The 12,975-nt window shown below is 37.0% G+C and overlaps 2 protein-coding genes across 7 annotated transcripts in view; both read left to right on the forward strand.

Annotated features, from left to right (window-relative positions):
- Positions 1 to 4,070, forward strand: part of FYTTD1 (forty-two-three domain containing 1) — a 30,598-nt gene extending 26,528 nt beyond the window's left edge. Inside the window, exons 8-9 of one of the 2 annotated variants that reach the window (XM_080808252.1) lie at positions 766 to 892; positions 3,837 to 4,070. In XM_080808252.1, coding sequence (XP_080664378.1) covers positions 766 to 892; positions 3,837 to 3,935 — 226 coding nt within the window. In that variant the 3' untranslated portion in view covers positions 3,936 to 4,070. The remainder of the gene's footprint in view (positions 1 to 765; positions 893 to 3,836) is intronic. The other variant, XM_080808253.1, reaches the window with a different exon arrangement.
- Positions 4,071 to 10,871: 6,801 nt separating this feature from the next.
- Positions 10,872 to 12,975, forward strand: part of LRCH3 (leucine rich repeats and calponin homology domain containing 3) — a 118,893-nt gene continuing 116,789 nt past the window's right edge. For all 5 annotated transcript variants that reach the window (XM_080796217.1, XM_080796218.1, XM_080796220.1 and 2 more), the window contains exon 1: positions 10,872 to 11,151. In XM_080796217.1, coding sequence (XP_080652343.1) covers positions 10,890 to 11,151 — 262 coding nt within the window. In that variant the 5' untranslated portion in view covers positions 10,872 to 10,889. The remainder of the gene's footprint in view (positions 11,152 to 12,975) is intronic.

Consider the following 12,975-nt stretch of genomic DNA (forward strand, 5'->3'; position numbering starts at 1 on the left):
GTTTGTTTTGTATTTGATCTCTTCAGCCACTTTAGTAAGTGAAGAAAATAGAGGATGAGTCTCCAATCATTCCAGATTGTTGAAAAGTTTATAATTCTACTTAAAGAGGTATTCTATGAGTGATTATAAATTTTAGTCTCTAGATTAGTCAAGAACCAGGTACAGTAGTACCCCCTTGTCTGTGATTTCACTTCTGATGGTTTCAGTTACCCAGTCAACCATGGTGTGGAAACATGGTCCTCCTTTTGATGTATTGTCAGAAGGTCAGTAGTAGCCTGACAACTACAGCGCAATTCCTACATTAATCACCTCACTTCGTCTCATCATTTAGGCATTTTATTATCTCACATGGTGAGTACAATAACATTTTGAGAGAGGAGACCATTTTGAGAGACCATTTTCACACAACTTTTATTACAGTATATTGCTACAGTTCTGTTTTATTAGTTATTGTTAATCTCATACCATTCCTAATTTATAAATTAAGATTTGTCATAGGTATGTATGTATAGGAAAAAACATACAGTATGTGTAGGGGTTCAATACTGTCTGCAGTTCCAGGTATCTGCCGGTGGGGGTGAGGGGCAGTTCAGGAATGTATACTCTATGGAAAAGGGAGGACTGGTGTACTTTTTTGAAAACACAGAATAGCCCTATACATTGGAACATGTGTACAAATCAAGATGTCTTATGTACCAAATAATTTATTTTTCTTTTTTTGATTATTAAGCTTATCTGATTTCATATTAACTTTTTTCCTAACAGAACTCAGAAACCACGGTTAACTCGTACTGCTGTACCCTCATTTTTGACAAAACGGGAACAATCTGATGTAAAGAAAGTCCCTAAAGGTGTCCCCCTACAATTTGACATAAATAGTGTTGGAAAACAGGTGAATTTTTTTGTTTGTATTTCTGTTGGCCATTGATTGAGAATATCTTAATTAATTTTAAAAAGTGTGTAATGAATTAAATAGGGTGTCCTAAGTCTCTTCAACCCTGGGAAGCCACTGAGGGATCTACTTTGTTTCTTTTTTTTAATTATTATTATTTTATTTAACTTTTAAAATATTGATTTCTTAATTATTTGTGAGAGAGAGAGAGCGAGCACAAGTTAGGGTGAGAGGCAGAAGAAGAAGCAGGTTCCCTGCTGAGCAAGGAGCCCAATGTGGGATTCGATCCTGGAACCATGGGATCATGACCTGAGCCAAAGGCAGATGCTTAACCAACTGAGCCACCCAGGCATCCCTACTTTTTGTTTCCATAGATAAGCCAATTGTAGACATTTCATATGAATAGAATCATAAAATATGTGGTCTTTTGTGACTGACTTCTTTTACTTAGCATAGTATTTTCTTTTTTTTTTTTTTAATTTAATTTAATTTTTTCAGTGTTGCAACATTCATTGTTTATGCACCACACCCAGTTAGCATAGTATTTTCATGTTTCATCCATAGGGTATGGATGAATAATTAGTAATAATTATTACTGAATAATTATTATTCAGTAATTATATAATAATTACTGAATAATTATTACTGAATAATGTTCCATCATATGGATATACTGTATTTAATTTTTCATCCATCAGTTGATACACACTTGGGCTATTTCCATTCTGTGGCTGTTGTGAATAATGGTCATCTGCACATTCATGTACATGTCTTTTGTATGAGTAGGTGTTTCCATTTCCCCTGGATAAAAACCTACCAGTGGAATTCCTAGATCCTATCATCTATGAACTGCCAGACTTGTTTTCCAATTTGGCTGCACCGTTTACATTCCTTCCAGCATGTATGAGAGTTCTAAATTTCTCCACATCCTCATTTACACTTGTTACTGCCTGTCATTTGATTATTCCAAGTGCTTGTAGGTGGTGTGTCTCACTGTGGTTTTGACAGTTTTTATATTACATTCAACTTTGTGTCTTGTGATTCTTGCTAGAATTGACTTAACTACTTTAGCAGTTTTGTAGATTCCTTAGGATTTTCTTTGTAAACAATCATGTCATCCTTCAAATTCCTTCCCAGGGGCGCCCGGGTGGCTCAGTGGGTTAAGCCTCTGCCTTCAGCTCGGGTCATGATCCCAGGGTCCTGGGATCGAGCCCCGCATCGGGCTCTCTGCTCAGCTGGGAGCCTGCTTCCTCCTCTCTCTGCCTGCCTCTCTGCCTACTTGTGATCTCTGTCTGTCATATAAATAAATAAAATCTTAAAAAAAAAAATTCCTTCCCAATCTTTAAATCTTTTCTTTTTCTTCTTTATTGTGATGGCTAGAACCTTCTGTACAGTGTTGAATAGAAGTGGTTAGAGCATGGTATGCTTGCCTTGTCCCCAGGCATGAGGAGAAAGCGAAATATTTCACCATTGTGTATGATGTTAGCAGTGGGTTTTTAGTAGATTCTCTTTATCAGGTTAAGGGAGTTCCCTTTGTTCATAATTGAATGAGAATTTTTATCACGAATGGATGTTGGGTTTTGTCAAATGCTTTTTTTTTTTTTTTTTTTTGGTATCCATTGATATGTGTGGAATTGAAATAGGGAGTATGGACAGAAGTTTGACCAAGTTTGTTTTACTTTTTATTTTATTTTGTCATGGTTACTTTTCTTTCAGAAATGATGATATAGGGGCACCTGGATGGCTCAGTTGGTGAAGTGACTGCCTTCGGCTCGGGTCATGATCCCAGGGTCCTGGGACTGAGCCCTGTGTTGGGCTCCCTGCTCGGCGGGGAGCCCGCTTCTCCCTCTCCCTCTGCCTGCTACTCTGCCTGCTTGTGCACTCTCTCTCTGTCATTTAAATAAATAAAATTTAAAAATATGTGTATATACATACATATTTTAAAAAAAAAGAAACGATGACATATAATTTGGTTGTGCGTTCTGTTGTTAATCAAAAACCAGATGTTGATTCGAATTTCTGTGAGGAACTCACAGAAATCCAAAAACTCTTAGAAATTCAAGAAAGTATGTTTCAGGGACGCCTGGGTGGCTCAGTCAGTTAAGCTTCTGCCTTTGGCTAATGTTATGCTCCCAGGGTCCTTGGATCGAGTCCCACATCGAGCTCCTTTGCTCAGCAGGGAGCCTGCTTCTCCCTCTGCCTGCTGCTCCCCCTGCTAATGCGCACACTTGCACTTTTTCTCTCCCTCTCCTCTGACAAACAAAATCTTTAAAAAAAAGTAGGTTTCAAATATTCACAAGTGGATTTTGTCTTTTATCAGAGACATCACTAGAATTTGTGGCAATGTTTGTAGAGCCTAAAAACAATTCATATAGAGAAACTCTTGGATGTATGACTTGTGGGCATTATGGTAATAAGTTTTATATAGTGTATAATGTAGGCATTTATAGGGGTTAAGAGGTAGAGATTGTGAGTCAGATCACTAGGCTGAAATTCTGGAGCTGCAAGTAGGCAAGTTTTGTTTTGTTTTGTTTTGTTTTTAAAGATTTTTATTTATTTATTTGACAGACAGAGATCACAAGCAGGCAGAGAGGCAGGCAGAGAGAGAAGGAAGGGAAGCAGGCTCCCTGCTGAGCAGAGAGCCTGATGCGGGGCTCGATCCCAGGACTCTGGGATCATGACGCAAGCCGAAGGCAGAGGCTTTAACCCACTGAGCCACCCAGGCGCCCCTGCAAGTAGGCAAGTTAACTAACTTCTCTGAACCTCACTAAATTCACCTATTTCATATATGTGGTTTTTGTTAGAGTTAAATGAGTTTGTATGCAGAAATATTTAGGAAATGTTAGTTTTTGTTGCTTTGAATTACCGTTATGATCACATTATTGTTCTTAAGCAAATATGGCTAAAAGTCAAGTTGTTAATTTTTTTATTTTGTTTTCTCTAGACAGGGATGACTTTGAATGAGCGATTTGGGATCCTGAAGGAACAAAGAGCCACTCTCACGTTCAACAAAGGAGGAAGCCGTTTTGTAACTGTGGGATAGATCCATGTCAAAGGGACTTTTGAGTGATGACTCTGTTTTAAAAGTTGAATTGCTTGAAGAGTTCATCACAAAAACTCAAGAAACTTTATTTCAAAATATTCACAAGGCTGAATAACTCTTATTTTTATTTTTGAAGTGTGTGTTTTTTTTTAAACATGTATAAATAACTCCCTGAAAGAATAACAGGGAATATACCTATCTGTTCTTAAGATTTATTTCATGGCCCAGACAGAACAATTCTCTGTTTGACTTCTTTGGTTCCTCATGAAGCAGAAAGAACACAGAATGATAGAAATTAATTATTTTTATGATAGTGGTATTTAGGATCTCGTCACTTTTGTTCATTTTTTACACTTTGCCATGGTAAATCTTGGTCTTCAGAGATGAGGAGGTCCCTTTGTTGCTGTCACCTATCCTTTAATAGTGTTGATGTAATAAGTGCAGTTGACTTTTCTTCACTGGATATATTAAAAAAAATCAGTAGAATTCCAGTTTTGAGTTTTAAGATTTTTGGGAATATCTGGAATTTGGGTTACTTTTCAGATGACATTAGGTTACTCCTCCAGAGTTGTTAATTTTTAATACCGAACTTTTAACAAGAAATGTGACTCTAGGCATTAGTCTTTGTTTAAAATGTTGATATTTAAAGGCTATAAATAAATGTGTGTTTACAAAATTATCTTGGAAGAGAAGGTCCAATGTAAAAACCTGAAAATTGTGTTTAGAAAATGAAGAAAACAAGAGGAAGTAGCAGGTTGAGGACAGGAAACTGAGGTGAAAACTTCAAAACCCACGACACAGATATACTGTTTGAATTTAATGTAGCCTTGCATCTAGTGTCCATGAAGAATTCTTCAAATGATATTTAGAAGAATTAAAATTATCAAAATGGATTGAGTCCCTTAGATACTTTGATGGTAAAATCAATAGCCATAAAGTCCTAGACTTACTCAAAAAAGTTAAATTTTATAAGCTTTTTAAGCTTGCTAATGACACAGTATGCAGTTTCAAAATAAAAAACATACTTGTATATGTCACAAAAAAATATCCGAAATGGTAATAGAGTTACATTGTAACCTTGTTTCATACCTTTCTTGTATGTATAAAGTTTAGGCATTTATGGTGAGAGGGTTTTTTTTTTCTCTCCCACACTCTAGAGGAGTGGGAGGAATTAATCTATTGTGCCAAGCTAGTGCTGAAAGTCCTCAGATGGTTGTATACTATAAGTTACAGTATAATGCCAAAATGCAGTAACACAGTCCAGCTACAAGTCCAGTCATTTTGAAGCTTAACCTTTTGTTTTGCTATAATGTTAAAACCTCTACGTAGGTGTTAGTTTCCCTAGAGTATATTGGTGTTGATTTTCCCTATAGAACAAAACAAAACATTAAGTCATCACTCTTGCCTGCCTTGCATTGTATATTAGATGTCACTGTTTTCTCTCATGCTCCTTGGGTTACTTTGGTTTATGCTAGCCACGGAAAAGTATCACCTAACAGTTTCATGCTTATACCAAAGAATTAAATCTGATCCTTAATACCTGGTATTTTGCCAGTTAAGTCTACTGATAAGGGATTATTGGAAGCCAGTCACACAATTTGAAAATAAACTCTAGTCTCCTTAGGCCAAGGACTCATTGCAAAACATTTTTGCAAGTACAGATGCTTAGATTTCATCCATTAACAGTCCATCTTATTTTAGACTGGTTTAGAATTACTGATAGCTTATTTTAAAGCAAAGGAAAAACAACTGAGCACAGATTTGCTGTCTTTAGAACAGTTTGTGAAAATATGGTATAAAGATGCTTTCTTTTTTTTTTAATTTTAAATACTGTACAGAGCTATTATTAATGCCATTTTTCTTGAAAACCTTAAAAATTGTCCCAAATACTGACATTAATTGCATCAAACAACAGTGTCTTTGGTATATTAAACTTTTGCTCTTTGTGCATCTCTAATTTCATTTTATTTTTAAATATAAAATTTTGCCTTTGTTATAACTAAATTAAAATTCTTGAGTGCTAACATTGTATATAAACAAAAGAATATGCTTTATTGGAGGAAAATTTCCTTTCTTGGGATGTGGTTGTAGTCATCCTTTTTCAGTTCTTAAATTTTTTTTTTAAACAGGACAACTTAAAATTTCCTTTGCATCAAGGTGTATGCAAAACATTGATGCAGTGCATCACAAAATGAAAGTTTGTATTTAATGAGGAGATGCTTTACATTGTACTTTTTGGTGTTTTTTGGAAAAGTTACAAATTTAGATCTATTCTGAAGCTGTTCATTTTTAACAAATAAAATCTTACAGGTCTCACATTTATTCTTAGCTATAAAGATCGAGTTGTGGTTTTTAGATTTTTCTGTGTTACAAAGAACTTTGTAGTGATTATATTTATAATTTTGGGGGTTTGAAAAACTACCAGTTAAATTGTTAAGTCAGTCTAGACTCCTATTCTGACTGCCTTTTGACCATTTCATTCGTAAGCTCCAAACAGGAAGCCAGGAGGAGTTTAAAGAATCAAATTTACTTAGAATGCAGAATTTCAAGCTAGATGAACCTTTCAGGATCATCCATTTCAACTTCTCGGTGTATATCTTAGTTAAGTGAGGCTCAGCTTTTCAAGAGTTACATGTGGAAGAGTCACTTTTTGAGCCTCAGGTCTTTTAATTCTCATGTCATAATAAACTGCTTCTGTGACTTGAACATCCAAAGAAAGTAGTGGAATGATGTTTGGTTGTCAGATACCTAAGAAATGGTAATAGCCATGCTTTAGCATTTGTAGCATGACAAGTAAATCTACTCTACCATGATTTTTGAGACTTAATTATTTTGGTAGTAAAGTTATCTAAATGTCTTAGAAAAAGGCCAGCAGTGTTCCTAATTAGACATTATGTATTTTTTTCTAGTAGGCATAAATTTCACAATTTAAATTACAAACACATCATAAAATACTTTTAAGTATGAAGAAACTTGTAGGCTGCATTGCCCAATGATAATTTTTTGTTCAAATAAATATGTACATCCTGTTTTACTGTCAGCTTTATAATTCACACAGTATACACAATTTCAGGATAACTTTTAACTTAATTTTCAAAAGTATTTTAATCACCTAGTACTCATTGTGACAAGTGCCCTCCTTAATCCCCATCACCTATTTCACCCATCCCTCCACCTATCTCATCTGTGGTAACCATTTCTTTATAGTAAAAGGGTCTATTTCTTGTTTTTTCTCTTTTCCCTTTGCTCCTTTGTTTTGTTTCTTAATGTGTCTAGATTTACTACTTTAAAGAGGTAAGAGTGAGAAGAAAATAGCTGACTTTGGACTACAAAGAACGAAAACCATACATTCTGAATACAGGCAGTTATCAGGCAGAAAATGATTTCTTCATTTCTGATTTTTGAAGTTTCATCAGAATTATTCTGTTGTCACTGTATATAAAAAAAGTGATTTAAGCTTCCTTTTAAAGACAGTTCTTACATAGATCAATTTGAAGCTATTCCCTTTTAAAAGTGAGAACAATAAACCCCAAGCATTTACAACAGGAATTTTACACTATTATGGGCCATTAAATAGGGATTTAAAGATTTTCTTATAAATGGTTGACTTCTTAACACCTCTTTTTCCCTGCTTTATGTTATTTCTATCTATTACTAAAAAGCTTGGTGAAACCAGGAAGTAATACCATGCTGGAGCTGAAATCCCTTGTTCTGAGCTGTATTTTAGATGAGGTTTACTGATTTTTAAAGATGAATAGGAAATTATTTCCCTAGTGTGTATGTGTCTGATTTCTACTATTTCCAGTTTCCTTTAATGAGAAGAAAATCATACTATCTAAATTTTCTTATATAAAGTTTTAAAAAGTCAGTTATTAGCACTGCTTATTGAAGGAGTCAGAAAGGGATTTATTAAATGTATTCATCAAGCCAGTTTCTGTGCTTTACAAGAGGGTAAGATTGGTCAAGATTTTAATCCCACTGCTTTGAGTTTATAAAAATGGAGTCCTAGGGGCACCTGGGTGGCTCAGTGGGTTAAAGCCTCTGCCTTCGGCTCAGGTCATGATCCCAGGGTCCTGGGATCGAGCCCCACATCGGGCTCGCTGCTCTGCGGGGAGCCTGCTTCCCCCTCTCTCTCTGCCTTCCTCTCTGCCTACTTGTGATCTCTCTGTCAAAATAAAAATAAATTAAAAAAAATTAATTATAAAAATGGAGTCTTAAAGGAGTGACCACAACGTACATCTAGTGAGTAGAAGGGGGAAAGGACTTTATTTCTGCATGAGGTAGTGAGATACAGAACTAGAAAACTCTTGAGATTAGAGTGAAACTATTGCCCCTCGTATTCATTCAATGAGTTAACTTTCAGAGAATCAGGAAGTTCTCTGTATCAATTCCTAACATTCATTAACCCTCTGCCTATTTTTTTTCAGCTCCTGATTCCAAACCACAGAGCAGCTGTAGAATGTTAGAGGCCCCTGTAGCCCTTTTGCTCTTAGCCTTTTTGCAACTGTTTCTCATCACCTTTATTCATCACTAGACACTTTGGTGAAATCCTCACAGTGATTCCATTTCCTGTATCTCATTCTCACAAAATGATCTTCTCACTTATTTTCTGGGGAAGACTGAAGGAGTAGGATGAGAATTCCCTCATAATCTACCTTTGTAGATGAGAGCTGAAATGCTTAGAAGTCTTAAAAATTAACACATTGATCTACTTTTCTCCCAGACTTTCTTTACCTAGGACTTGTTCTCGTAATATATATTAGCATCTTCATTTCTCTTCCTATCCACAGGCTTTTCTTTTGGATTTCAAATACCTTTAGGTTTATCTACACTGTTCTAAAAAAAGTTTTTTCTCTTTCTAACCAAGCCGCCATTTTTATAGTAATATATAACCTCTGCTGTATTAGTACCTAACTCATCTGTGTCTGCTTCCATTCATCCTTAGCTCCTATTAAAATACTCAGCTCTGGAGTATGGAAGGTAATTACAGACCTTAATGTATTAATGACCTTAAAATCCAGTTTAATAGGCAAAGTAATGTCAATCTATAAACTTGGTCAGAAGTTTAGAGACCAGGATCAGCATGGTATGTTGCAGTTATGAGATACATGTGTAGGTAGGTAGGAAAATGAGGTCATATTATGGAGAACTTGCTAGAAGAATTTAGTGTAAATGTAGAATGTAATAGGTAATCAAATTCAGATGACAATGGTGCATTTTATAAAGATCTGATAACTTTAGCATTGTAGCATTTAATATGGAATATATGGTGATGCTTTAGTCACTGTAGTTGAAACATTTTTTGAGGTTGAAATATTTCTTTTTAAAAAATGCAAAATGAGGTCCTGTTCTTAAATACCTTAAAATCTTTCTAAGAAGAACAAAACATTTAGAAAGATCAGAATAACAACAACAAAAATCATACATTGGATTTGTTTTGAGCTGACACATCACTTGCCATTGCAGTAACCCATGCTCATAACAGACATTGATAATTGGTCATGCAACTTGCTGCTGAAGAACCTGGAATGTAGTATTAAGAGTTCATAGAACAACTCTCTGAGCAACTGTTACTAACCAACTTTGTTCTCTAAAATTAAATGTTTTTACAATCTCTTCCGTCTAGGAAGTGCTAATCAAAGTTTCATTGAAGAGTTGGGCTTTGAATGATAGATAGGCTGTCCAACCCTATTTTCTTCTGCTGGCTCATGAAATTTTTGGCTTTGGCCCTAAATGTTCTCCACATGGACCGTTATAAATCATACCTGTGTGTGTTCATGTTGATACTTCTCCCAATCTGGAATATTGCTCTCACCTTCCTACTATTGCCTATTTCATAGTCCTTCAGGTTTAATTCAAAAGCATTCATCCATGATACAGATTCCTTTTCTCTGAATTCTGATAGCTTAACCCCACTACCTCTACTTAGCCTTTTGTTTTGTCTTATTCTCTAACTGGTATATTTGTCTGATTATTAGATTGTAATCTCCTAGGGAAAGGGCCCTGACAGCCTCTTTTATTTCCCATAAATACTAGTTGATTGTTGTAGGGGAATTTACATCATGTAGCAGGAATGGCTTAAATGTGTAGAAGAATATGCTAGAGACTGGTTGCAATGTAAATGAGACCTAATTGGTTTAAAGTGAAGTTTCCAGTTTTTCAGTTAACAGTGATTTTGGTTTTTTATCATTTTTTCCATTCTATTTCTAATTCCCACATTTAGATTATAGTCATATTTTCTTTTCCTTCTCAATTTTGGTTCCAGACAAAAATTTTAGACTTTAATGTTGTTCATCCTGATTTGTTCAACAATAAAATCTCGCCTAAAGGACAAATACTATTTAAAATGTTTGTTTTATTTTGGTTAAGATCTATTTTTTTTTTTCTTAAAAGGGAGGAAGTACCCAAAACATTTATATAACCCTTTCAATGAGGATCATGAGTTTGGTAGCCAGGTTAGCACTTACTTTTACCTCTGACAATAATAGTTAACAAATTCACGTCTCCATCTAGATCACTTGGCGTGTAGAATGACAGTTGGGAAAACGTTTTATATGTCGCGTCCCAGGGTTCCCTCCCTCTCAATGCGTATGTTTCTGGTAGCAGCAGTGTTGAGAAGCTTTAATTTAATGCTTAATCTAACCCTCCCGTATTGCGGGAGGAAGGCAGAGAAGTTTCTGTGAGGAGCGTTTTCTAAAAGATATTTTCGTAGAGGCATGGTAAAAATGCTACCGGGAGTCTAGAGGAGGGGGCTGCTCCAGATACGTGAGTTCCGTTTTAATTTCCCTTGGAAACCTCGATGTAGGCGGAGACAAGCGCCTGGATGTGCGGAGGGGCGCTGCAGCCCTGCCCATCAAGAGAACCGTCCGGGGTCTGTTTGCCCCTTTCCCCGCCCACCCATCAGTTCTGGCAGCGCATGCGCTGAGCCGTGGGCTGGAGAGTTGTCGGCTGGAAATGGCGGCCGCTGGGTTGGTTGCTGTGGCCACGGCTCCAGAGTACTCTGGCCCAGTAGCATCGGGAGGTAACCTCTCCGGTGTTAATTGCGGCCCAAGCTCTGGGACAGGCCCTGGTCCTGGCCCGGGTTCGTGGAGCCGCTCCCTCGATCGAGCGCTGGAGGAGGCGGCAGTGACCGGGGTGCTGAGTCTGAGCGGCCGGAAACTGAGGGAGTTTCCCCGGGGAGCGGCCAACCACGACCTGACGGACACCACCCGGGCGGGTGAGTGGGGCATGGGGCATCCCTGCCGACGTGGGGCCTGGGGCGCGGCGGGAGGCCGCCCCAGACGGTGGCAGGACTCGGAGGTAGTTAGAGCAACCGGTGCCATAGCGCCTGCTTGGGACCCGGTTAACTGGGAGAAGCCGACTGCCCCAACCCGGCCAGCCCCCCTGGGCCTGCGGGCCAGACCCCGAGCCTGGGGCGAGGCGGCGGACTGCAGCATCTCTCGGGGAAGAGGACCGTAGGGATAGAGGACTACTGTTTTATTCTCCTAGAAAATTAACTTCTGCCGCTGCTTGAGGTAGACCCTTGCCCCGCCCCGGTTTCTGGAGGCCCTTTCAGATTTGGGATTGTTCTGTCTCTTAATAGAGCAGAACAGCGGTGGTCACTGCGTTGTCTGGGAAGCATTGATCTGAGCACTGACGTTTCTTTGAGAGTTGTTTTTAATGTGAACGCTAGGCTGTAACTTTTCTTTCTCTACCTTTATCTAGTTGGCTTAGGAGAGTTACTTGTGAAAATAACTTCAGACTCCCATTACTTTTCTGCCTCCTCATGCCTCCCAGAAAAGTTGAGGGAAGAAAAGACACATATATTGTTTACCGTGTCTGTATTTAATGCTTTTAAAAATAAACATTATTTTGTTTTATACATATTTTGAACACAGGAAGGGTAATAAGGAATTGGGTATTATTTGGTTTTCTTAGTTGTAGAGAACAATGTCTGGTGACTGAGGCATTCAACGTAATGTTTTTCTTGTGTTTAAAATATAGCTTCCTTAGGGAGTAGATTAAAAACCGAGTCTATTCATGTTTAACACAAAGGAGGGGGGAAAATCCCTTATACAGGTTTGTATAGTATGATGTAGCTAAGTATTTGATTTTGATATAGTGTTTTTTTGATATAGTGAAAGAATGTGTAGTACTTTATGTCTTACATTTATTCCACTTTATTTTAGAAATTTAAAATTTAGATAAAACATAATATAAATTTAAATGAAATTTAAAATAAAATTTAAAAATTTATTTTAAAATTTGATTCAGTAAATTTCTTTGTGCACTCGTTAAAGATTGATGAGTATTACATATGATTCACTCGTGTTAAAAAAAAATGGAACCGTTAAACTACTTCAAGAAACTTCTTTCTAGAGAAACTTTCACTCTAGTGTAAAATGGAAGAATTAAATGTCTATTTAATCTCTTTCTGGAAACAGTTGTGCTGAAGATAGTTTGTATTTTTAGCGAATGTTATAGAAATTAAACTTTCTTGCTAAGGTAAATATGAACAGCCATGTGCCTTTTGCATATGTTCTGATAGACAACATCTAAAATTGTCAGTCATACCCCAGATTTCCTGATTCTGTTCAGGAGATGGTTATGGCATATGATTATTCAGGAGATGGGTAATATAGTGATTTTATATTGGTGTGAGTCATTTCAGTATTACTACATTAAGCCTGAAGCTAAAGAACAAGTTGATTACAGGAGTTTATCTGGTTCATTATCTCACCTGCTTTTAAAGAGTTCTAGGACTAACATGTTTTGCTTTGAAGAAATATTTTATTAACAAAGAAAACCCAGAGCTATTTATGAAGAAAAATAACTAATCCCAATAAATTTTTCTGTTACTGTGCTCTGAATTATTATTTTTTTAATTTTAATTTTAATTTATTTATTTGAGAGAGAGCGAAAGAGAGAGAGAGAGCGCGCATGAGAGGGGAAAGGTCAGAGGGAGAAGCAGGTTCCCCGCTGAGCAGCGAGCCGGATGAGCCGGATTCAGACTGGATCCTGGGACTCCGGGATCATGACCTGAGCGGAAGGCAGTTTAACT

This window comes from Martes martes, assembly GCF_963455335.1.
Source record: "Martes martes genome assembly, chromosome: 1".
NCBI lineage: Eukaryota > Metazoa > Chordata > Mammalia > Carnivora > Mustelidae > Martes > Martes martes.